The sequence below is a fragment of the Pseudoliparis swirei genome, chromosome 7 (genome assembly GCF_029220125.1).
Source record: "Pseudoliparis swirei isolate HS2019 ecotype Mariana Trench chromosome 7, NWPU_hadal_v1, whole genome shotgun sequence".
Taxonomy (NCBI): domain Eukaryota; kingdom Metazoa; phylum Chordata; class Actinopteri; order Perciformes; family Liparidae; genus Pseudoliparis; species Pseudoliparis swirei.
This window is the reverse complement of record NC_079394.1, coordinates 3,535,150-3,562,160: the sequence shown is the minus strand read 5'-3', so window position 1 is coordinate 3,562,160 and position 27,011 is coordinate 3,535,150. Positions and strand designations below refer to the sequence as shown.

The following is a 27,011-nucleotide window of genomic DNA, read 5'->3' as shown; positions in this document are numbered from 1 at the left end:
ACAAAGAACAGCTTTAAAGAAGAGATCTCCGTGTGGTAAATCAGGGTAATGCATGATTTGCGGCATAAATCTATCATGCGCCGCCCTTCATATTTTCTCTTTACTACTCTGAGGTCTGAAAAAGGGCATAGGGTTGAATGGATATTGATAGATAGTTTTAGATTTCCTGAAATAAAATCTCCCAGGATGCACCAGGGAAACTGAATATCACACTATCCCTCACAGCCACCCTGTCTTTCTCCCTCTTGAATGCGAGTGGATAAAACCTTGCGTGAATTGCCGTATTCTGGACCAGGTAAAGTTTTCCAGCGATGTCGTCATGTCACGCCGAGCGATGTGCGAGACAGCGGAGGCGGAAACCAGAGAAACGGACGACATTCTAACTCCTCACAAAGCGGTGTGTGCAACGTCAGCTTCTGTACCTCAACACAAACACGCATCGGATTCTCCGACGACATCGGCAGAGAACGTTCCCCTGGGCTCTAAATACCAGGCTGACATGTACGCGGGCATAAGGAAATATGAAGAAAACAACAAGTCACATTCTTAACGCCGTACGATCAAAAGGCATCTTGTGACAAGAAAACGAATCGTCGTATCCAACCCACTCCGAGCCGTACGGTCCGACATTGAAACATGCTGCAGAGCGGTTGCTCTGCCTCGCAACCGCAGAGCTGCAGTACGAAGTGTGGCGGAGCGAGCGAATGAAACGATCGGACCGTAAGACGGAAGGTCAAAGCAGAGTATTCGGGAAAAGGACATGGAGAGTGTTGTCTTCCCCTGGTGTTGTGATGCAAGGGGCACCGGGGCCAACGCAGGACACAGCTAGCTGCCGGCCCAGCTCCGTTATCACCCACTCACTCACACACACACACACACACTCTGCTGGGGCCATGAATGTTTCAAAAGGTGGCACGTGGCGCACACAGCGGGCCGGGTGTGAGTCCCAGAGGTCCAGAGCAGCTCGTCTTAACGGATTGCTAACATAATACCAAACTACTGCACAACCCCCCCCCCCCCTCGTATGTTCCGCACATATATTGCTTCTCACATTGAGTGACTTTAACAACACCACAGGAAGAGAAGGAGCGTGATTATGAAAAGCCTCGACTGACCAAAGAATAACACCGACATGGAAATCACAGCGCAACCCCCACATCTCAATCTGACACGTACAACCTGCTACCTCCCAAATCACATATATTTCTAACGCGATGCACATACATCCATAAATACACAGGCATCCATAGACAGTGGAAGCTCGATCAACGACGCAGATTTAAAAATACTTTCTCGATGGTAAATACTGCAAAACACGTGAGATGATCTTATTTGTGCTTTGCATCAGCGATATAGTCTTTATTTTTAGGATTCAGTTGCTTGAGGCAACGCTGTCGTGACTTCATGGCCTCACATGATGCTGTCATGTGACCCTTTCAACCCACCAACATTCAAGCTGGTGCCTTCTTCCCCAACAGCAGCTGTAAACTAGTGTGCTGGACCTTTATTCCAAGAGCGATTGCTGAGTGGCTAATATCAATGCTACGTATGACACAGCTGACAAGTGCATATATCAGCCTTCCTTAGCAGAAACATGTTTATAAAAGGTATAGACTATGTTCATGATATAGTGAATGATTATTTAACTTAGTTTGGAAGCTTTAAATGGAAGACCATAAAAGGTTTCATTAGTGCTAGTATTTAAAAAAATTGTTTCAGTAACTCACTTTTATTCATCACCATTTTACATCTTATTTCTCATTCATACTTTGAATTTGTTAAAGCGGGCATTATTCTGATGCTTGTGCTTTTGGATTACGTTAGACTTTTTAGTTTTCTCTGAATGAGGTCTCTGTCCTTGTTGTTAAACCCAAAAGATTGTACGCCTGCCCTATGTCAGAGTGGGTGTGGTCTTCGTGTCTTGGTCGTGGGTGCTGTTAGACCAGGGGTGCTCACACTTTTTCAGCATGCGAGCTACTTATAAAATGACCAAGTCAAAATGATCTACCTACGGGGGGGGGGGGGTGCAATTAACTTTTTTTGGAGAGCCGAGAAGTGTTAACGCGACACGTAGAGACAGAAATGACATGCTGTTGTGTAGATACGATCAACAACAGACGGCTGTTTAGTTTAATAAAGGTACAAAGACGTGCTATCGAGAAAATTACAGGGGGGCGGGCCAATTTTTTTTAATGTCATGCGATCTTCCAATACTACGCCGCGATCGACTGGTAGGTCGCCGCGATCGACGTATTGAGCACCCCTGTGTTAGACGCACCACTGTGTTAATAACACAGGGAATTACATTACGGCACATTTGGAACTGTGCTTACTGGTAAAACGGTCCAGTCGTCTGAGTGTGATCCCAACTTTGTCTTTTCACAGCAAATTGGTAACCAGGGTGTGAAACCTATTTTCACAAGCACACACACAGGAAAATGTTGTAGAAAAAAATAAAAAAATAATAATAGCATCATGGGACACAATAAGAGATGTCATGGAAAACCTTGTGGTAGCGATATTACCACATTTTCCTTCAGAATTTGCGATCCTTTGTGAAGGAGACAAAAACATCTCTGCCCAATCATATCTACTTCGTATGTACATGAATACTTTTTATACATGCTACATAAGGCTCAACTATATTTAGCACATAATGGGCCCTCTGTCCACAATGAGCACTCCCCAAAAGAGATTCAGATATTTGCTTTTCAAAATTCTTAAGCTTTTCTTTCTTCTTTTGTTGTTTTTATTCTTTCTACATGTTTGTTTAAATGCAAATAATAGTATGTTACCTTTGGAAAATAACCAATAAATAAGAAATTTAAAAAAATAAAATAATCGGTTCTGTCCTGCATGCACAATTGACTCGTCACATTTTTTTTCCGGGCATAAAAGGAGAAAAACGCCCAGGATAAACAGAGGGACGGAAAGAAAGGAGGGATAGTGGCTGATTCTATGCCACATGGGTGAGAGGGGAGAGAGAAAGAGGGGAGGGAGAAGAGAGGGGGCGGACGCACAGGAAGCACATTTGTATGCATTTCCTCTCATAACAGGAAGAGGCCAGTGGCTTCCCCTTCACAATGGCTTCGCTTCTGCTTCCCACCTCCTGCCTGCTTCCCTGGGGGAGGAGGAGGTGGAGGAAGAGGAGGAGTGGAGAGAAAGGCACCAAAAAACTGCTGGTTAGCAAACCAAACATGGCTGTGCGGACACACACACACACACACACACACGTAGATGTCTCTCAGCTATGGAGCAGCACGATTTGTCTTGAGACAAACACTTATCCCATTGTCAGGGGCCAAGCAGGAAGACACAGGGCTTACGCAGAAGGAATAAGAGGAGCCCAGGACCCGGGCCTGAACTCTGCTTCACAGCCAAAGAAGCTGTTAAAAAGGGCACGACGACAAAAGAGGCTTTGTCCCACCTCTAATATATGCTCTGCTCTTCTAAAACCCCACTTATCATCCTTTTTCATGCACTTTCATTATACAGTAGGAGCCGGAGGCAGCGGACTCCAAAACACTTTTCTTTCAGTGTCTGAATCGAAAGTGTCCACTTTGAGTTGTTAAAAGCTGACCTGTGGAACTGATTGCGCGGTGTCTTAATTATGCCTATTTTAGGTAGAGTTGTCTTAAAATACATGCCAGTTTAAGTTGTTCCTCTTACCAAAAACTTGTAATTACATCTCAGGACAGCACTGTAATAGCTGGCTGGGCTCCTTCTCTGTATGCTCCTGTTTATGCTGAAAAACCACAACTGGAAAAGGATATGCCCACTGACAAAAATAAAAAGTGGAAGTTACGATGCAGGGCCCAAATTTAGGGGCCGGAATGACAAAAATAACTTTGTTGTCATTCATTTGAGGTGGATGAACTTTTGTCGTGGCACTGAGTCTGACACTGTATACTTAAGGAAAATCATGTACTCGCAAATCAAATTGGTTTTGCGATTTCCGATGCAGGTTTTCACGAAATGAAGTTTTCTTATGAAAAACACGATTCAGAATTAGCTTCAAGTAGCAAAATAGAACAATGTAAATGAACAAGTCATAAAAGTTGTTTTAAAAAGCAGAAAAAAAGAATAAATGAATTGCCAGACGACAGTCGGTATGTGCAACAAATCTATGTTTGTAATCAGATTGTTACTCATATGTATGAATTTTGAATATTTCATCAAATGTCGCTATTATTTCTAGCCAATATATAAACTAGCAAAATGATAACATCACAGGGGTGGGATGAGAGAGCCGTGCGATAAGCATGTGAGCGAGAAGCACGACAAGACATAAGTTAAGGAGGGAAAAGACGACAACGACACGGCGGAGAGGAGGCGAGAGCTCAGTGGAACCTTTTCAGGTGAGGTCTCGGAGCGCTGAACGTATGACGGAGAGGAGTGCGACTCGCCGGGGTGAAAGAAGGAGATGGGAGAAGGTGGTAGAGCAAGGGGTGCAAGGGTGAGGAGCTACCCTGTGGGCCTCATTATTTTCCTGCTGTTAATTTTTCTCACACATCTTCTCACCCCAGTGCTGTTGATTGGAGAAAAGAATGCTTTGTCGCGGAAATGAAAAGACCCCTTCTCTCAGCCGCAGTTAGCATGGTGAGGGATAGAGAAGCGCTTTATGCAGGAACACATGGATTTTTTTAAATATACACTACCGTTCAAAAGTTAGGGGTCACTTCAAAATGTCTTTATTTTTCAAAGAAAAGCTCTGTTTTTTCAATAAAGATAACATTAATCAAAAATACACACTCTACATTGTTAATGTGGTAAATGACTATTCTAGGTGGAAATGTCTGGTTTCTAATGAAATATCTCCAGAGGTGTATAGAGGCCCATTTCCATCAACGATCACTCCAGTGTTCTAATGGTACATTGTGTTTGCTAATCGCCTTAGAAGACTAATATCTGATTAGAAAACCCTTGTGAAATTATGTTAGCACAGCTGAAAACAGTTATGCTGGTGATATAAGCTATACAACTGGCCTTCCTTTGAGCTTGAAGTTTGAAGAACAAAATTAATACTTCAAATATTAATCATTATTTCTAACCTTGTCAATGTCTTGACTACATTTTATATTCATTTGATAAATAAAAGTGTGATTTTTCATGGACGACACAAAATTGTCTGGGTGACCCCAAACTTTTGAACGGTAGTGTATATATTTGTTTACTATCTGTTCCAGCCAAGTATATGTGAGTGTGACCGCTGTTGGCGGGAGCTCGGGGATCCGGCTGTTTTTACTTCCGGTCACTCATGACCTGCTCCATGTTTAACCTTTGGCCCTGGGTCCCTTCCCCCTTGAAAACAGCATGCCTCCCCCCAATCCCCCCCCCCCACACACACACACACACACATTTGTACAAACAAGTCATCCTAAATGAAGCCTACTGAGTGTACTGGCTGGAGAGGTAGCACTAATTAGAGCCAATTGCAGCAAATTAGTCGATCCACAAGACCCACTCCAGGGAGATATACACGTTTTAGATGGGTACATATGTTCACAAGCATCATTGGTCCACGCTGCATAAACCTGACACCAACTACACCACCTAATGAGTTTGAGTGTGTTATCTGAATGTCTCAAATCTATACAAGTGTGTGCACACAAATACCTGTGCATGCATCTTGAACTGCAGGTGTGTGTGCCTATCTTTGTGTGTGTGTGTTTGCATGCTAGCTGTGGCAAGAGAGCCTGCTCTCTGTGTGCAGTCCATGAGTTTATGGCACAGGGGGCTCTTTCATGTGCCCGAGGCTGGGAGAGGGTCTGAGTGGTCAGGGGGCTTGGAGCCAGTGCTCCACACTGTTGCCCTCTGTCCAGAGCTCCGGGCAGCCAGTCAACGCCAGGGAGGCCTGGCCGTTCTGTCCCTGCTCTGGGGAAGTGTTTCTGGGCCTGAGGGTTGCAGCCCAAAGTGGCCGCCCAGAGAGAGAGAGTCAGGCTTTTCGGCCTCCTACCGTGCTGGCGCTGCAGGGAGGGCCGGGGTTCGGGAGGCACCGTGGCCCCCGAAGGTGGCGAGGTGGCGCTGACAGCCACGCAGAGCGGCGCCACGCCAAAGAGGACTGCAGTATGAACATTGAAGAATCAGGGGAAATGTCAACGACGTTTTATTGATTGTTTATTTATAGTTCTATTTTGGAGGGAAAAGGTGTTGAACCATGTTCTATTTAATACAACTTTAAGGGTCAAATAATTCATCCATCCATTAAATGCAGAAGACCGCAGACTGTAAGTCTGAACGGAAACCTTTTCAGACATAAAACAATAAATCCTGTGGTGTTTATTTGACTTGGGCTCTGATACGTTTCTTCAAAAAGGAAGTGGAAATATGCAACGCCAAAGCTTCCGTTTTTCTTTCGAGAAAATGTAAGTCGTCTCTGTCTTGTGATGTCCGCTTCGACGAAATGCAGTGATGTCATTTATTTAGGGCATAGGTTGAATGACACTAAATGCCATATGCTCAGAATGCTTGCACATGACTGGATGACGTTGTGTCGGTACGACTCGCTGTTCGACTAAAACAAACAACTAAATAAGTAATCTATCATATCAGAGATCAAAACAACAAAATACAGTGACATATTGATTTTCCTTTCCCTGAACCCTCTCTCCCTCCTCCTCTCTCTGTAAGTAAAGCCCGGATATCTCAGGCATCGATTCCCCTCAGGTGTCCTTCCTGTCTCCCTCTTTCCCTCCTTATCCGCAGGAGCCGGAGTGCCTGGTACAACTGGCGGGCCCAGTCTAAGGTGGGATGAGAGCGAAGGGCTGAGATAACAGCAAGGAGGAGGTGTGGATGCTGCAGCAACACGATAGCTTTCGTCCTCATCTGAAACTCCGTGACCTCCCCCTTGCTCTTGTCTCTCTGTCTGCCTGTCTCTCAATAACAAACATACATACATCAGAACACAGGGAACGTGGATGCATGCTGTCACACGTCCGTGCTTATTCATAAAATCCATGCTGAATGGCTTTAAAAGGCGTCCTGCCTTAGAGAGGAGACATGTTCACTTCACATCCTCGCTCTAAGTATCCTCTTGCGACTCACGCATCACACTCATTGAGACCAGTCACGACAGGGGTCGCAATCCACTTCAATTACTCCGTTCAGTGTCGCCCGATCGATCCCTTGAACCTTCTTATGTCGCTTTACTCTCGCTGCGAATGGCCCCGTTTGATAAAGCACGCTGAGAAAACTGTCGGGGACTATTCTCGTGGATGTCAGACGATAAAGAGACCAAAGCAAATGAAGTGTCTCTGTGTGTTCATACGAGTTGTGTGTGCCTGTTTGACCTGTGATCCGGGGGCCACGTTAGCAGCGTATGGATCCAATTGGGCTGCCAGGATGCTGACAAAGTGTCAGTGGTCAGTCGTGCCACAGGAAGTGATCAATTGTGGGCCTGGAGGGCAGTGCAGGGAGCTCTGTCTCTATCTATTTCCTGCCACAGAGGCAGCGTCTGCTTGAATCACGCCGTTCACAATTTATTATGTCTCCCTCTCAAGTGATGCCAGCTGTTGTTAAAAAAGTGTCTTGCAAGAATTCCATTGTCGCGAGAGTCGTTGTCGGTTTGTCTGTAAAGTATCGCCGGTTTGAAAACGGTTTGAATGCCGTGTTGTGCAGAGGAAAGCTACAGCGGGCGTTCTGTGACTGACTCAGCTCAAGAAAAGATATTGCGTCAGTGTTTGCCTACCAGGCTGCTCTTCATCTCCACTCCAGCGTGTCATTACGGACCATCCCAGCTCTGTTTGGTTGTTAACTTCGCATTGAAAATGCAGAAGGTTATGTTTTGATCGCCGTGTATCTATTTATGTATTTGTATGCGTGTTACTCGCATAACTCAAAAAGTATTAAACCGAATCGCATGAAATTTGGTGGGATGATTGGTTATTATCCGGGGACCATTTGATTAGATTTTTGGGATCGATCGGGTCAAAGGTCAAGGTAAAGGTCATGAAAAGGTCAAAATCCTCTTTTTACCAATTTCTATCCAATTGGCATGCAACTAATGCCAAAATGTTCATAACTCAATGCCCAATCTTGTGATATGCGAAGATATGCGCTCTACCGAGTGCCCGTTCTAGTTTGTGTATGTTTTCTCTGGTGCTACCACCCTCTTCCCGGTAAGATTCCACTGTGAGCTACACTGGGTGGCATGGTGTGTGATGCTGTGTGTGAGGAGGGTGCTACACAGTTGTGTCTTGTGTGTAGGCCGCAGCCCTCAGAGCGTGATAAGCAGAATGGTTTTTTTGAGAATTCATGCAAATCTCTTTTTGGTCAGGTCTTCCTGGTGCCCTCACATTGGTTTGTTTTAAATTGTGGCGAAACAAAGCTGCCGCTATTACCCAATGGAACTCTTCCACCCAAAGCAATAACTGTGCTATCTCTGAATACACCTCTCTGTCGCCCAGTCCGCATATTGCCCAGACTCCCTGAAGACCTTCATTGTTGAGGGCTATGTGGGGTGTAGGGTGTTTCTCCTTCCTCCATCCTCCTCCCCTCCCATTTTTCACCCTCATACTCATCCATCCTCCCCTCCCCCAGGGACTTACCTGTCTGTTGCGTTCATCCATAATCCGCGTGATCTGAATCTTTTTCCTCCCCATCGTCCCCGTCTCTTTCTTTCTCTCCCCTAAAGAACTTTACGCTTTCTTCTCGCTCCTCTTTCTTCTTCTTTCTCCTCACTCTCCCGCTCTTCCTTTATCTGGCTTTTTTCTGCTTTCTATTTGTTCCAATCAACTCAAAGATTCCAGCATCCGTACCTGCAAGAAATAAATGGGGAGGGGGGGGGGGGGGAGGAGGAGAGCAGAGCATAAGCATTAAATGAAGTGAAATATGGCAAAATACCGAGAGAAAAAAAATAATAAAAGTGGCATCACGGCAGCCACAAGGGAGGGTGAAGAAAGACAAAGAATCTGTCAACAATGTTGTGAGAACGGCTGTGTTTTTCACTGTCGATATCATGCAAATCAGTTTTTGCATTTTTTTTTCCCAGGCACCGACTATGAGAAGAGACAGCGCTGTCAGGATCTCGCTTCGTTCGCAGAGAGTTTGACAGTGTTTTGGAAGTGCCGCTAACTTAAACGCTCTAATCACCAACACTGTAACGTTACCTCCAGACTGAGAAACACATTTTGTTTCTTCCCACGAACTGCACTGTATTGACAGAGGAACTGCCAGACACAGCTTTTTCTGCTCTTTCTGCAGCTCATCTCCAAAATGGTAGACATGAGTCGCGGGATAGAATACAGATGTAAAACAGAGATCATCACTCTTGCCACATCTTGGCAAAACAAAGCCAAGAAAGAAAAGAAAAAAGAAGAAAAAAAAGCAGACGAAGAAGAGGCCTTTTCAAACACGGTAGAAGGACGTTTCTTCGAGACAGAAATCAAAGAAAATTCCAATATGAACTTGATCCAGCTGGAGACATTGTTTTTCAGTGAGAGCATTTTGATAAAATGCACTTGCGCGTTGGTCTGTGTGCGCGCGGTGAAGTGCGTGTTTGCCCGTGTCCAAGGAGTGGAGGCCAGCAGCTGATGAGCTGGACTGCATGTGCGAAGAAGCAAGCTGTGCTCCAAAAAGTTTGCGTGAGTGAGTGACTGTGTGTCCGTGTGTGCGTGTGTGTGTGTGAGCGTGCACATGCGTGTGTGTGTGTGTGTGTGTTCTTGTCTGAGCTTGGCTAAGCCAGAGCTCCAGTGCATCTCTCCAGAGTGCAAAAGTAGGCCAACCCAATCTATCTCGGGGAGGAGCAGAAGAACTGTTGTTGTGTTTTCTTTTGACAGTAGAGGTGATAACGTCCCTCGTTATGCAAATGAGCATCCCATTATTTAAGCTCAGTGCAATGCAGGGGAGCTGTCAGTGCCGTCACATAAAAAAAAAGAATTAAAAAAAAGAATCCTCCATCTACCCTGCCTTTTTTTTTTTCTCTCCTACTTTCCCCTTCTTCTCTCTGCTCTCCTTTCTGAACCAGATTTCCGGCACCTGGCAGCACAAGCATCAGACGTTGATGTGGAAGACGACACTGCTTCACCAAAAGACATGTCAGTCCCAGTCTCTCTCTCCATCACTCCTTCTCTCTCTCTTCTCTCATACAACCTCGCTCTCTTCCTCAATCTCTCATATTTTCTCTCGCACACATACATGCACATTGTAATGCACTTCCTTCCCACTGCTTTCCCTTTTTCTGTCTCCCCCTAACCTGAATCCATGTATTTATTGAGTAACATGCATGAGAAAGCACAGGAAACCTCTAAACCCCTGAGGTGAGCGCAGCACATTGCTATGCACTTGACCTCTTTGTGCTCGAGAGTAGGACGTTGATAATGAAAGAGCGTAATAGGGACATCCAAGGATGCTGCGTCTCCTCGTGACAGACGGAGGCCTGTAGCAGTCGTACATGACTGCAGATCTTTTCATTTGCAACCGAAGACAGGCTGTGTACTACCTGCTTGGTTCCTTCAGGACCTCGGGTCCTGTCATGTTTAGTTTAGTTACGACTGACGATGATGATGTGGGCGATTTGCAGTCCATATGCATTCTTTAGTAAATGTATTTAAGGAATAACGTCACTTTGATTATTTAACAAGTGAGACAATACAATTTGAACAATGCTGAAAAGTACATGACAAAAAACCTCCTGTGTTGATGGTTTGGAATACGCCCACTTTATGGAAGAAACGAGATGCAAACAGAGATGCATCATTTGGCAGTTAGGACAACAGCCGGACTGCACCATCACAATAATAACAAGATCTAAAATAACTCGTTGGCAGCTCTGAGGAGGCTATCCAAAACATTTTAGCATCGCTCTGCGCAAACACATCCATCCACAGACGGAAAAACAAAGAGCTGCCCTCCGGAAAGAAAACACAAAAAAGGAAGATTGTCAGAAAAACTGGGATTACAAGCCACCACTAAGGCGCTTGGCAGCCAGACAAGGATATCAATCAAGTTGGCGTACTTCAATCACGGGCTGACAGCGTCACCCCCTCCTCGTCATTGTGTTCAACACCACCCGGCCCGGGCATCGCTCCAAACAAGGAGGCGTTACCGACGTGATCCCTGCCTCCTGGCCTCCACCTCCTCCTCCTCGTTCCTCCCGAAAGCACACTGAGCCGATCCGAACCTCTCGATGTCAACAGCCACTGGGGCGACACCACCGTCGGCCTGACGTGACATTAAGGCGACGACTAAACCCGTGTCCTGAACATGTAATCCCTGCTTTTGGCTCCCAGCGCCAGCTCACGCTCCCCGAGGTGAGGTTCTGCTGTCGCTTAGCCCCGCGTTGGCGCCTCCCCGACTCAGCCGCCCCCTCCTTCCCCCGCCCATTCTCGCTCTTGCCTCCTCTACCTCCTCCCACACAACGATCTAACTTCCCCTTTTCCTCCGTCCCCATCTCCCTCCTCTCCCGCCAATACGCCTCACTTTTCCTCACACCCGCCTCCATCCCATACGAGTGCCAGGCAGCTTCTGGATGAGAAGCGAGAGCCCACCTCCTCATCGGGCTCCCTTCCCTCTTATTCCCTCATAGCGGATAAAGCATCGGTTCATTTAACAGATTACCACGGAATCACTCGATTTAGCTTCGTGGCGCCGAGACAAAACAAGCGCTGCTTAGTGAGGACGGTGGCGCAAGGCAGTTATCTTCAGCAGGAATTTCTCACGGGGGACTGACACTGACACCTGACCTTGAGAGGGCAAATAGGGCGAGAAAGAAACAAGAGGATAAATGAGAACATACAGAATGAAACTAGAGAGAACTAACGCGCTTGTACACATTACGCCGCTTGGCTTATGTTGAAGTACGATGGAGGGAAAGAGGGAATAAGTTGTGAAAAATGACAAATACACTAAATGGTGCCTTTATCTTCTCTGTGGAGTCTGACGAATGGTATGCCTGCATTCACACTCGCTCGGTAGCTGGAAGGAGGCTCGAGCGAGCGACCGCGAGGGTCAGAGAGCACGCTCGCACCGAACAGACAGAAGGACAACGGTTGCTCCTCTGCTTTTTTTATTTTTTATTACCCTGGGTCCCAACTCTCTGTGCTTTGAGTTTGGAGAGGTGACAATGAAAGAGAAGGAGAGTGGAGAGAGGAACAAACCGAGAAAAGGAGAGAAGCGAGGGAAATGGAGTGAAGCATGAAGAGGGATCTTTTGAACAGGCACCAGGCCTCTCCAGGGGGAGGGGAAGAGCTGTACCCACGACCCTCCCATCTGTTAAGCAGACGGACACGGAGAGAGAGAGAATGAAAAAGAGAGAGAGAGAGAGAGAGATGAAGGTTGGGGGAGGATGGAAGAGATGGAGAGGGAGCAGCGATTCAGCACATAGATCTAATGAGCATTCTCTCTCTCTCTCTCCGAGTCTCACAAGTGGAGCTGAGAGGACGATGAGAACACATCCACTCAGAGCTCCACAAGGCTTGATTCTAGGTCGCCTCTCTCCCAAGTGTTTCGTCACTAAAAACTAATATACAGCACATTGCGCTTTTCCACATTCTAATCGACGGTCTGTAGGGTGCTTGTTAATGTGGCGTTGCGTTTGAGGACAGACGCTGAAGATGAAGGTGACAAAAAAAGAGGAACTTTACCTTGACTCATGCTCAGGACTAATTTGGCACTTTGAAAGGCAGCTGCATGGTTGTGTTTGTGAATAAGGAGAACTTAGAGGAAATGCACATGAAGTCGACTTCCAAGAACAAACATTTTGCCCAATTATCGAACAGATTATTTTTTCACAATTGAATGTTGAGGAAATGTTCACGTGAAACTGGCACTCTTGTAAATGCAGCGTGTGTAAAATGTTGCTGATGCCGATGTTCTCGAATCCTAATTCTACACATGGTAGAGCAAATTGGGGAAGGTGATTTATCATGACAGGATTGGCGATGTTTTTCCAAGGAACCCCACCTCGGCAGCACAGCCCCGGCTCATGGTACATCTGCAACACATTTGGTAATAGCATGTGTCCTGAAAAGAAAAGAAAAAAAGAATATATATATATATATATATATATATATGTATCGTCACTATCCCCTATCCTCCTAGGAAATGTGGTTGTGAGGATTTGAAATAACATATTACACTGCAGTAAGTAAACCTTTTAGGAGGTGTATGGTACATTAAATAAACGCTCTCTCTTTTTAAATAAACTCCCATTTCCTTGAAGAGGATGAAAAAAAGCACTTTCATATAGTTTTCCAAATACAATCTGAATGTCCGTACACACTCACAGCGCTTCATTTTTACTCCAACATTTCTGTCATGGTTTTCTTTTCCTCGAGAACATTAACATTTTTTTTTTCTTCAGATGTGTCGATTCTTTGGGGATTCTTCTTTGGGTTTTTAATGTGGTTATATGCACGCGGGCGCCGGTGTAAATGTGTTTGTGATCTCATGTATGTGTGTTTGTGCTGGATTTGGAAATAGTGGTACGCAGCACCTTTATCTCCTGTCAAGATGGATGGAGACGTACCAGCAGAAATGAGAGGAGGGGAAGGATCAAGCAAAAGAGCGAGTGGATGGCCAGGCAGGATGGGAATGGCAAAGAAATGTGTATCAGGTCTCATTGTGCCTCTAATGTCATTACAGGCAGTGACTCCTCTATGTGGCACGCTGCACTCCCCATCTGTCAGAGCGAGATAGGCAGGGTGACGAATGGCCATCACTGCTGCTTCTCTCAGCCCCCACCACCCCCACTCTAATGTCTGTATCGTTTTGGAGTGCCGAGGGAGAAGAGTGACCTAAACCTGGGCGGTAGCCCACGCGTAGGTGGGCCTCTATGGCTCTGAATCTCGGCAGATATTAGGGCTAATTAAACATGTTAGCGGCTAAAGAGATTAGCAACATGTACATCTGGGGATTAGAGTGATAGTGGCGGATCATCTTATAATGTGTTCATTCCTTTTTATTTTCCAGTGAGCGTTTGAGCTAAACTTGAATTTCAGACGATGTCGTGTGTGCGTGTGTGTGTGTGTGTGTGTGTGTTGGAGGATATGTCTTCACCTGTCTCTCTCTATTAGCTCATGATTTAGTTGGATCATTAGTGAGACAGAGACGGTTTTACATGTATTCTATTTTCAATCTCTATGCGCCTTAGGACTGAGACACCTGTCTATTGATGTGGAGGAAAGTGAGCCAATAGCCTGTGGTTGGCACAACTTTTATACACTCTGTCAGACACTCATAAGTGTGATTGACATTATGGAACAAAGTATATTGTTATAAGTACCAGTTGAAGTGCTACAAGATGAGATCTAAATGTCTGGCCAACCACAGTTCAATAAATGTCTCAACTGAAAACTTCATCCTCTAACTTTAAACTTAATTGATTTGAATACTAATGAGACTACGCAGTACTTTCCTCTCTTATCCTTCAATCCAACAGCTCTGCCCCAGGGTCTTGGGCGACAGAAAGACAGGAAACGCACACACACAGACACTTCAGCGGAAGGATGTGACATCAGCAGGCACAGACAATCAAAGGTGGGAAAGGTGCTTCCTTCCCAAATCACTCTGTTAAGAGAGCAGAAATTGGGAATGCAAAACAGCAGATGATGAGCAAATATACAGAAGCAAAATGCTCTCAGACTGTTAAATACTCGAGGCCTTACTTTGAATTCCCTACAATGTGGTTTAAGAAGTCTTAATTCAATTAAACTTAACATGGCTTAACATCTTTTTCATTGAGTCGTCAGAACAACTCATTCTTGGGAACTGGGTTGAAACATTTTAAGTAAAAAACCCTCATAAAAGAGTTTACTTACACACATTATATGAACTTTTTAAAATACAGAACTTTAAATGAAGCCCATTTTTGGTAAATACGTCTTTGGAGTGGAGCGTAATGAGATAAAAATATCAGCATTACCAAAATAAATGTAATAATTTTTACGAGCAATTAATTCAGCATCTTTGCTGCACAAGAGTTGCATCGCAACAACAGTCCTACTGAAATATAATTAACGTTTTATGTCTGCTCTTCTTGTAAAATGTAATGCAAAATCATACACCATTTGCTCTCACTGTATTTACCTAAAGTATTTTTCTTTATTGTGAACTTGAACAATGCTTTATTCAATGTAGTTGTTCAGCATTTTAATATATGTACCTAACTTGTCCTTTGTGGCATTTCAAATCTAGTGACTGAATGCAATACAAGATATTGCCTATTTAACACTTTCTGTTAAATATAATGATGAATTCATATATTTTTAGGATTTTCTACTTTCTGAAGAGTATTAACAACTGTATTGGCAAAGTGTAAGGTAGTAATAAGTAGAAAAGGAGGGAGAGGAGGACGGAGCCCGCCCTTCATTTGGGCAGCTGCTCGTCTCACTCAGCACAAGCACACAGGGGCCTTGGGCCATCAGAGCCGCAATGGAGGCAGGTAGCCATCCGTCAGAGCCAGTATGGAGACAGGTGAGAGCCATCTTTCCATAGCCCATTGCTGACTTCCCCGAGGACAAAATGACTTGACACAATGCGTCAACCCCCCTTTTTGAAAAGAGGCCAAGGGCTGTAAAGCCGCAGCTGCTAGGCCAATGGCCGGCGAGCAAGAGGGCACACATGAAGCCGGGCGAAGCTAGACAGACATGGATCGGGAGGAAGGGTAAAGCCGTTGTGGTTAAAAAGACATTCCCAGTCGACGGTCAGCAGCTTTGCGTTGTGACAGTGGCTTATAGCCATGACTGATACACAAATAAACGTAGGGGACAGCAATGACAAACTTGCCACACACATACCCTTGTGCCAAGCTGGAAAAATGGGTATCAGAAAAAAAGGAGAAGAGAAAAAGAAAAAAAAAGCAGAAGCATAGGCAAGCCACAACTTGGAGAGGCCCCGGAAAGGCTGGAATGAATCACCATTTAGTGCATTCAGTCTTTCCATGGCATGAGCATAAGGTGGGGCGATGAGTGCATTCAAGTATAAAGTAGAGATAGAAAAGATGATAGAGAAAAACAAGAATCGACTTCATAAAGGTGACGTGGTCTGAGGAGGAAACAGAGTGGAGCAGAGCAGCAGTGTGAGAAAGAGAGTTATTGAAATGGTTTTGATTATGGAAGTGGTGCACATTGTGGTGAGACGCAAATCCGATGTTCAAACGCAAATAACTTCACTTAAGTTTCACTTGATCGACACTGCCACAACGTCTTTCGCTTCTTCCTCTCGGTCTCTCTTTCCAGTCATTGCGAAGTCATTTCAAAGAGATCTTGCGCAGGTCACGCTTTCCACAGAGAGCGACCGGCAGTCTCAGTTCGCATGCGGGACCCAGGTGTGAGCGACTGCTGAGACTGAAGGGACGGGAACAGAAAACGGACACGCGCGCACATGAGCGATCACACGCAAGAGCGCGTCTAGGTGCACAGATAATTCCCTGCTTATCTATTATGTTCACAAAACAAGGCTAAAAATAATAATAAAAAACACACTCTGTAATGAACAGGATAAACCCTTCAATGCGTGTACCCAGCCCCCACAGGAACAGCCGGGAGTCATGTCACTAAGAACACAAAGCACTGACATATTCACCCAATTATGTTCCCTGCCGAGTATGACAATGTCTCAGGATGTTAGCGATGTTCTTCAGCGGGGGAGAAGGGCAGAGAGCACGTGTGTGTGTGTGTGTGTGTGTGTGTCAGAGGGCTGAAACAGAGGCTGCGGGCTTGTTGCTTATTTAGCTTCGAGCGCAGTGAACTTCCCAGAGGTGGTGTGTCCGCGCTGCAGCCTCCGCCTCACCCCACGCCGCACCGACTCCAGACATCGTTGTTAAAGACGATCCGCTGATGATTTCATCTCCCCCACCCCCTTTCACTCCCTCTCTTTGCCACAGCATTCTAATCACCCTAATTAAAAGCTTTGTTCATTTAGGAATCTCTGATGACAATTTGTTTCACTCTACCCTACAGCAGTGGTGGCTGTGAAGAGAGGAGAATTAAATCTGATCTTCTGACAGCAATTATGAAATGCTCCCTCCTGGCCTCAATTAAGGCCTGCAGGCTATTGCTAACATGGCTAACCCTCATGCAACCACGAGGTGCCTGCACACTTCCCTTTTCTTCACCAGCTTTGTTGTGTCACCCTTTGGAGCATGCATGTGTGTGTGTGTGTGTGTGTGTGTGTGTGCGTGTGCATCTGTGTGTGTCTTTCAACTTGGTGGGTATGAAAATGCTTGTATGCTTACGGAACATTATCTGTTTTGAATACTTGCCGATGGAAAGAGGTAAATTGAATGATTTCCTCTTTTTTTTGCAGGCTTTTTGTTGTAACTAAGTCAGCATGTGGGGGCAGGCAGCTCAATGGGTTGTGGAATTTACTATTTTTGCTTGTCTCGCTTCATCAGCGCATTTGGATTCCACAATGAAACTATTACGTGGAGGGCTTATTTTTGAAGTTGTGACTGTAACAAGCAAATACTGAAGCTGCTGGCAATCTCCTCTCATTATCAACTGTTAAGCCTTGAGTTCAGTGTGCTTAGGGCTTCCACTGATGTACGTAAAAACCCATAAAACAGGCACTTTTCAGGCTTGGCTGCATAGATGTCTTAGAAATGAATCTTAAAAAATATATATACACTACCGTTCAAAAGTTTGGGATCACCCAGACAATTTTGTGTCTTCCATGAAAAATCACACTTTTATTTATCAAATGAATATAAAATATAGTCAAGACATTGACAAGGTTAGAAATAATGATTAATATTTGAAATATTAATTTTGTTCTACAAACTTCAAGCTCAAAGGAAGGCCAGTTGTATAGCTTATATCACGAGCATAACTGTTTTCAGCTGTGCTAACATAATTGCACGGGTTTTCTCATCATCCATTAGTCTTCTAAGGCGATTAGCAAACACAATGTACCATTAGAACACTGGAGTGATAGTTGCTGTAAATGGGCCTCTATACACCTATGGAGATATTTCATTAGAAACCAGACACTTCCACCTAGAATAGTCATTTACCACATTAACAATGTAGAGAGTGTATTTCTGATTAATTTAATGTTATCTTTATTGAAAAAACAGTGCTTTTCTTTGAAAAATAGTCATTTCTAAGTGATCCCAAACTTTTGAACGGTAGTGTATATATATAGAAATTACAGTTAACAAGAAAGAACTCTGCCTCTCCTTGTAACGGTGACACTCTGACAGCAGAATGTGTCATGGTCGCAGCCTTGCTGAGCTGAAGTGAGAGCCACACCACTGCTTTGAGTGTATGCACAGCATGTGGGTAATTTGCAGAGAAGTAGAAGGTTGCACACTTCAACAAGGATGTCCTTCATAGATTCGACCTTCTGGGTTTTTTTTTTTTTTTTCTTCCTCCGGTCCCTGTGCTCTGCTAGGAAACCGAGTAACCTAGATTGCGGAGTAAGGGGAGAGAGGGACTGCGACGGAGAAAGAGAGATACTGAAATGAGGAGAGAGTAGAGAGAGACTGAGAAAAAGAGACAGAGTCGGAATTTGACACCGCACCACCCCACCGACACTTAAAAAAACTCTACCAGGATGATTCAGGTTCACTTTTTTTTCTGGTTACCACAAGCTGATTGTGCTGATTATTGGTGAGCATTGTTTTCCTGTTGACGCTGCGCATCATTAGACAGAGATTGTTCCAGTGTTTGTGTTTGTTTAAGCAAGGCTGGTATAATGTTTCCAGGCACTGTCCCTTCACCACAGACACACAAACCCAGCCACACACACACAATGTAAACTCGAGACACAAGTTGTGTGCATCGCATCTATAATGAATGCTACTCCCATGCTTTGTTTCAAGTCAAACATACAATTAAAGTAAATCCAAAAATAAAATTATTTTAAACTTTTCCAATCTCTATGATTCAAAAGTGTACATCGAATAAAAAGGGTTTTATTAGTACGTAGTTTGAACTACTCCCACAGTGGTTTGCAGTTCCCAGAGGAGCGCTGGTGGTGGGCTGCATGAGGATAAAGGTTGTATGGAGGGTGGAGGGCGTGTGGCGGCATACGGTACCTACAGATCAGCCTCGATAGAGGGGAGTGGCCCCACCAAGGCCAGAGTCGGGCCAGACCCGATCCAAGCCTCTCATTAGTCATCGGCTGGGTGCCGCGCTTCTTTTTGGAGTGGTTAAGGGGAACCGGCGAGGGTCTGGCAGTTTCACTCTACTCCACTCCCAGCACCATCGCAACCAAACCTCATCAAAGCCAGCGCTCGTAATTTGTCACAGAAAGCAGCCAATTAACATATGTTAAGGGAGGAGGGACGTCGTGAAGAAGGGAGGTGGGGGGGGAGTGAAAAAAGATAGTGTATGATTAAAGAGTCTGCACAGCTGCACAAAATCAAAATGGCAAAGAGAGGTTTGAAAGAGACCTCAGACCCAGTAATCTGATAAAGCGTACTGTTACTTAACCCCCATAAGCAATGGAGAGAGGCAGAAGTAGAGAGATGGGGAATTAAATAATAGAGACAAACAAATATTAAATTACTGCTGTGAAGCTTCATGCTCTGGCACTCTCAATATGAGGCCCACTGTATCACACGGAGATGACCCTCTTGCCAGAGCACTATTGCTGTTTGGCTACGCTCTATTTTTAGCCCTCTGCTCACTAGGAACTTTTTTTTCTTCTTTTTTTGTTGTTGTTTTTTTTTCCTCCCAAAATGTGAATGCCTGGTGCACCACCGCAATTTATCTCCCTTTCTCATGAACCAAAAAGGTGTTGTTTTTTTCAACTTTCATTTATTCTGAAAGTCTCCGACAAGTTACATTCTGACTTTGTTTGTTTTCCTTCAAATTCTTGTTCCTCACGGTTGGTTTTTTAACATGCTGTGTGGTTATTTATGCATGTGTGCACGCCTGTGTGAGACTATGTCTGCACATATGTGTGCATTTATGTGACTGTTATTGTTGATGTTGTCGTCGTAGGAACATCTTATGAAGTGAGTTGTGTGATGCGCTGCCTTGTTGTGGGATTTTGTGGCAGGCTGAATGCATTAGCAGTGCACGCCGATGCCGTTCTGTGTTCTGTCGTCTCTCAGCCACCTCTGCCTTGTCTCTCTCTACCGCTACTGATCACACGGGCTGACAAGCGAGTTTGGGTCTTCGTCTGCCGCACCATCCTTCGCTACGTGGGCTCAGACTCTTTCAGCGGGAAAAAATAAGAGAGGCGGGGAGAAAGCTTGAAACAAATTTGAGCGATTTTGAAATTCTACGTCAAATCGTAGGGAAATCCCCCCCCCAAACAAAAAGAAGGCAGCAAGTTTTTAATAATAATACAGTTATTTTAACCCTCCTGTTACCTTTATATTTACTGACATATTTTACCCTTGGGGTCAATTTGACCCCAGCAATTAAAACCTCCAGAAAATTATTAGAATTAAAATTGTTTTCCAAGTTTAAGTGTGAGGTACTTTATGTTTGTTTGTCGACTACCTGAATAGCCCTTTAAATATATAAAAAAGTTGATATTTCTTATATGTTTGACACAGTGAAAAACAGCCTGGGGTCAAATTGACCCGAAAGAACACCGACATTAAACATTGAATGGGGTCAAATTGACCCTAAAGGTAACAGGAGGGTTAAGATAATAATGGTTATACCAATAACAATTATTATTATTATGTTAGATATTATAATTTTGATTGAAATTGAAAATTTGAGATGAGAATTGACAGTAACACCACAAATGGCAGACAGAGAAGCATACACTTCACTATCTATAAATCATGAGTATTTATTTTTTCCTCCTCTTCCTCTTCCTCTTTCTTGCACTCTTATCCTTGCCATCGAGCATCAATCATTATTTATTTATTTTTCCTATTTGGGAAAGTAAAGGGCTAGGAGTGGAGGAGTGAAGGAGTGGGGGATGGAGGGATGGCGGACAGAGGGGGCGGCGGAGAGTTGTGTTTGGTTCACAGGGCCCGCTGCTCGCTTGAATTCTTCTCTCCTCTCCTCCTCTGTGTTTGCGAGCTGGTGGTTCAGTGAAGGACCTGGCTGCCTGGAGTTCCCCCCTCCACTCAAATCCCTCCGCTGCGAGCACAGCTGCACTGTTCACATAACCTCGCGTGCCCCCTCCTACTCCCTCCCCCCAGGCTAATGATAGCAGAGCACGTCCCCTCCACAAGGCAACAGCTTTTTCCACTTCACGTACATACACACATACGCTCAAACTTTGCGTGCGTGCTCACAAGATCGCCGGACGCGCGCGCGCACGCTCAGTCTAGCGGGCACAACATATCCCCTTTTTCCCTTTTCTCTTGGCTCCTTCCCTTCATTTTTTTCCTTCTCATATCATTCAATTTCTTCACCCTGAGAAAAGTCCCCTGGCCTTATGACCCAATGAAGGCCTGAGAACGTTACCCCCCCCCCCTTTTTTTTTCTTCTTCTACCCCCTCCTTACAACCCTGCACAGAAAGTGACCTGCATCACAGCTGTGTGTGGGAATTTGTACGAGTGGGTGTGTTCTTGAGAGGGTAGAGTGTGTGAATGTATGCATTTGCACATACCTGCGCACGTCAATGTTCACGCCGCATATGCTGCTGTGTTACTGCATGTGTTATACATTTACTTGATGTGCAGATTCATGTGTGTGTGTGTGTGTTAATATAAGCAGAGGAGGAAGGAGGTGAGGGCTGCTCTGGGCTTCTGCTGCACCTACTGTGCATTATCCCAAATAAACAACTCATTACACGTGTACTTAACCAAGGGGAGCTGGCGAGCAGGGGAAGCTAATCCCCGTTATCGTTCTGAGCGTTTCTCCACCGATTAGGCTACAGGGGAGAGGAAGGAAGGTAGGAGACGAGCGAGGAGGCGGCAAGAGGGAGAGAGAAGAAAGAAAAGCATTTTGAGTTAACTTCCCACAAGTGCCTTTCTTACTTCTAGTATCCCTTCCCACTCTATCTTTCTCTCTCTCCCGCTACCCTCTTGCCTTCTCTCCTTTCTTTCCCCTGTGGATTTCGCACTGCTCTTCCTTGTTTTCGACCATCTCTCAGAACTGGGTCATCGACAGAATGTGCGGCAGCATTTTGAAGAACATGGGAGGGGGTAAAAAAAAAGCCTGTTCTTTCTGTGAGAACAATCCAAGGCTTCTTTAACAAGTAGCCCGCTTATCAAATTAAGCTGTGAAAAGCATATTAATAACGGGCGGCACAATTCCCTTCACAGAGAAAGAGGGGGGAAAAGCACATTCGGAAGAAAAAAAGGGGAATGATTTCTCTTTTACCGTGTGAAGAGACAGTCCACCAAGGGCAGCAAAGCTTTTCAAAGATCCCTCCTTCTCTCTATTTCTCTCTTTCTGTTTCATTCTTAATGTGATTACGGGGCCCCTGTTATGAAGGGGCAAGATGGAGAGTGCCACTCATTTAGAGGGTGACAATATCTCGAGATAGGATGCAGCAGGGATGGTGATGGTGCTCATGTTTAACAGAATTTACAGGATTAACATGTGCTGGATTTCCACTTTTCTACAAGACAGAATCCACTTGTGCTGGATGACAGTTAAACAGATAAAAGAGCCTCTCGGGTTGTAATGTGGGTTCAAGACCAAATAATTAGATGGTTCGATGGAGGAATAGGATGCCCAGTAAAGCGCAAGAGGAATAAGCAACAAGACTGTTACCCGCCCACATGATTGAGTATGAACTATGAGTTTGACCTTGGAAGGTCTGAACCTTTTTCATCATAGAAAAGACGACGATCAGTCAATTCTACCCTCAAACACCATTGGCAGTAAAAGATACGTTTGCTCACACATTATGTCTTATGGCTCCATCGTACCAAAACACTGATTATACCCTCAATAATGTGGAGCCGGCTCCTCCCGAATCAAAGTGAGAGCAGAATGTGAGGAAAACAGTGTACATCGCAGAGAGAGAAAGTTAACACTCCCAGTGCTGTTCACATGGCATATGCCGGAGACGCTGAAATTAAATTAACAAGACACCTCGGAATACAGACGGCGGAGTGGAGAGAAAACCACCCTGTGACCTTACACTCGTAGACTAAGTGTCAAAAAAACACACTTCTCCTTTTGAAGACGATCTATTGTGTTGCCATCTTGACATTCTTCGTATACACTGCTCAGTGTCGGTGGTGAGAAATTAACTCGCCATCTTTCTTTTCTTATCCGTACTTTGCTAAATCTCACGCTGAACTGTAAGCCCTTTTTGTGTTTTACGACAGAGACGGATTTTCTCACACCCTCGATGTGAGTCCCATCCTGTTTGCTCGGCCCTGAGGGGGGCCGCCGCTCCGCTGCAGCCCGGAGTGGGCCGGCGGTGGATGGATGTGACGCGGAGGATCCGGGACTCTGCTAGAGGGGGGCTGGAGTCACGACAGGTATCCCCCGCACTTCCTCGGCTATTTATAAAGCCATGAGTCCAGCGCGGGGCCAAAAATAAGACAGAGGCCATTTTTATCGCAAATAATAATAATAGGTGGCTCGCTCCTTTTCTTCACACGCAAACGCACACACCAGAAGGGTAAAAGAAGGCCCGACGACACGATACAAACGTTAACGACGGATAACAACGAAATAAAAAAACGCCTCACTAGACAACAGAACCATCGCTGTCCTCCTATCGAACATTAAAACACAAACAAACACACATAAACACTTGTGCACGTACACAAACAAACACACACTCGCGCACACACACACACACCAGACAAAAAGTCAATATCAAGGCTGAGCTATTTCTGTAGAGAGCACTATTTAGGAAGTGTGGGCCGGGTGCCAGTATTCTCCTCAGTATCGTCTGGGCGTCATTGCACCGCCGCTGTTATACAACTCACCTCTTTCCTCTCTCACCCGCTCCTCACCCTCTCCACCCAACCCCTTGCTCCATTGTCAGTGCGCTCTCTCTCTCTCTCTCTCTGTGTTTCTCTTATACACATACACACACAAGGTTATTTGTTTTTCCACTGGGTCGAAACGACAGTGCCAGGTGAAAGCATCTATTGGCTGGATAAAGAGAGTGGCTGGTGTGAGATCACAAGGCCCCACTCTGCCCAGCAAACCTTGAAGTGAAGCGCCGGGCTGGAGTTTCAAACAAAGTGCCCCCTCATTCATTATACATGCAACTGCACTGAAAATCTCCTTCCGCAACTCCATCTCTTCGCCCCTCTCTCTCTCTCTCTCTCTCTCACTCTGCCTCTATAGGCGATCTCTTTCTCTCTATCTTCTCCTTTTTCTCTCGCTTTTTTCTTTTCTTTCTCGAGACAGAGCATCCATAAAGTATGAATAAAATTAATGACATCACGAGCTGCACTTTGGAAGAGCCACTGTAGGAAAAAGCCATACATCACATGGCAGAAGGAGCCGGGAAAAAAAGAAAGTACCAAAAAAAAAAGGAGTTGAGAGAGAGGGAGAGAGAAGAGAAAAAAAAGGTGTTGGGGGGGGCGTTGCTTCACCATTCTCCACCCTAGGGGCACTTCTTATTGCTGTATGCTACTGTGTGTTATTACAGACACACTTTCGCTGAGAAGTTTTAGCACAATACATTTCTCGCTATTTCAAACGTCTTCATGTAGCAGCACCTCTTTTTTCTTTTCTCTGTCCTGACCTTTTTTTTTCTCCTCATCTGAGTAAAATAAGTGTTCAAAACAGTCCGGTGCTGCGCATTCTTTTACAGGCTGGCCTTTGGTGTGGGAATGGCACAGATGACAGTGGAAAGGAACACTGGTGTGGACTTTGGCAGGACACCGCCTGGTTAAGCTGTGTGCTCCGCAGAAGAGGGCGAGCACTGAGCGTGGATTCTTACTTCGCCGTTTCTCGGCCTAGACGGTGTTAACAGCATTTTCAACAGCACGGCCCCCACGGAGTTGTTCGGCAAACCTCCTGACGTTAGACACTTTACCCAGAAGACTGAGACTCTAAAATGAAAAAATAAACATTGCATTTAAGACTTTAATATTCTTCCTAAGGCAGAAAAATGAGATGGACTTATCAATCACGCTGCCTATTAGCGCCAATTTAATGTGAGAGTGTTTTATTACAAGAGCAACATCACACGAAAGCCTGACTTGGTAAATTCCACGTCCTTATTCCCTCTGAATCTAGCGTTGAACACAAGATCCGCTGAAAAAATATGCAATGGCGATGTGAAGCTCTGCAGCAGCTCGGATTGGGGAGCAGCGGCGGCGGCGCAGATTGTGGCAGGGGTTTCAGATGGACATGAGCTTGTGTGGGGCCGAGGCACAGAGCTGCCTCTGTGCGTCGCACTGGACTACGTTGCGGAATGACTCGGCTGCGTCGCAGTCGTGACAAAGATAAATTACAGCCACTGGAACACATTTCGACCCCAAAAATTCTCACCCTCTGCCTTTCTCCACACCGCTTTTCCTTTTTTTAATGGCATTGGGTGTCGTCCAAATGTGTGCCACACTAAAGGGAGATGCTAAAGCGGGTGGGGGTGGGGGGACTCTTGCCCCTCGACCTTCACAGGTTAGGTACTGTGTGATATGATGGAACATGCCTTGTCGCCAGATTTATATACATGGACAGCAAATATGTCTGCCTCAAACTAACTACTCAAACTCACTAAAAAGGATTCCCGACTAATTCCACACATGTTTGGAGCAGCGATTACAGATATGCACTGTGTGTATGTGGTATCGCGGGCTGCTGGATTCTGTCTCCCACACTGCTGCTGAATAAAGGTTACACATCTCAGAGGAAGGCAACTAAAGTATGTGTTTGGTGGTGAAGTCAATGAACCAATTTATAAACGTGTTCATTTGACTCTCATCTCTAGATGTCAGTCTCGATGCTGAGAGATTTATTCTGATCCGAACCGTCAAATGTTTAGATAATGAAATCCAACCTCTGTTCTACTCTAAATGTTTCTCTATGTCTTATCATTCGCAGTCCTCTGCTCACTGTACTCATCCTGCCTTCCTCCTCACAGGACTCTCTTCCTGTCCAAATATTTCAGGGAGCAGGCCTCAAGCACGGTGAGCTTTTTGGGCGACTCTTTAGGTGGGCTGCAGCTGACGATACGATTGTGTGGTCAGCACTACTGAGCAAAGACCACCCAGCAGGCAGCTGCTGCCGTGAAGACCAACAGGCCGGGCAGGAAACAGGAAACAGGAAGAAGAAGAAGGCAGGACATCCGGATCATCAAGGTGTTAAGCATGACATCACGAAAGCGTCACTCTTTAATGAAGAATACCTGATCAGAGGCCAAATATTCTGTCGCTGTGCTCTGAAGTCACCTCCGCTCAAATACATTTCTATCTATGTTTTATCTCTGTGTGTTTCTGTTGCTGTCTTTCTGCGCATCTGTCTTCTCAGTTTGCCTTTTCAGCCCTCACACTGACACTGTTTTCCAGACTGCTCCATCATCCCAGACATCAAATCCTACCCTATTCAGTGTGAGAATAAAGGAGGGGAAGAAGAAGAAAAAAAATACACGCATTTTTCATTTGAATATACACCAGCGACAACCTCACGAAACTCGAGACAAAAAAAAGAACACAAAAGCACAAACATTCCAACGCGCAAACAGACGGAGACGAGACACACACACACACACCTCCCAGACACACAGCACACGCTGACAGACAAACACACAAAGAAACAGCAAACAGAAAGCACAGCCAGAAGACGACTTTATGCAGAGATATTCTAAAGTGTGTTTTACAGTACAATTAAACATCAAAGCCTGATATATTCCTCTGTGATCTTTAACACCCCAGTGAACAAACCCCATACACCCCCATCCACTTACAGCGTACAGAGAAAGTTGCTGAACGTCACCGTTAATTACTAGATAGAGACAGAAGGATACTTTGCATCATTATGCAAGAAACAGGACAAATTTAAATATATGCATTCAATCCACCATAAACCATTCAAGGACTGTGTTATTTACTTTAGATTATTACTTTATAAGTTTCCCGAGTAATTGCAGCTCTTATGAAGTCATACAGAGACAACAGTTAGGACAAAGAAAGGAGGTCTGTTCAAAATGAGCCAATAAACACATGTTGAGGTTGAGCCCGACACGTTTCATTTGTACTATTAAAATGTATGAAAAAGTGCCATGCAGC

The 27,011-nt window shown here is 45.0% G+C and overlaps 1 protein-coding gene across 24 annotated transcripts in view; it reads right to left on the bottom strand.

The window, feature by feature from the left end:
- mef2cb (myocyte enhancer factor 2cb) overlaps positions 1 to 27,011 on the bottom strand; it is a 74,338-nt gene that overhangs the window by 32,095 nt on the left and 15,232 nt on the right. For 20 of the 24 annotated variants that reach the window (XM_056418518.1, XM_056418513.1, XM_056418527.1 and 17 more), the window contains one exon: positions 8,547 to 8,756. In XM_056418518.1, coding sequence (XP_056274493.1) covers positions 8,547 to 8,600 — 54 coding nt within the window. In that variant the 5' untranslated portion in view covers positions 8,601 to 8,756. Of the gene's footprint in view, positions 1 to 8,546; positions 8,757 to 10,954; positions 11,157 to 12,900; positions 12,936 to 24,721; positions 24,834 to 27,011 lie in introns of those variants that run through there. The other 4 variants (XM_056418516.1, XM_056418517.1, XM_056418521.1 and 1 more) reach the window with 3 other exon arrangements.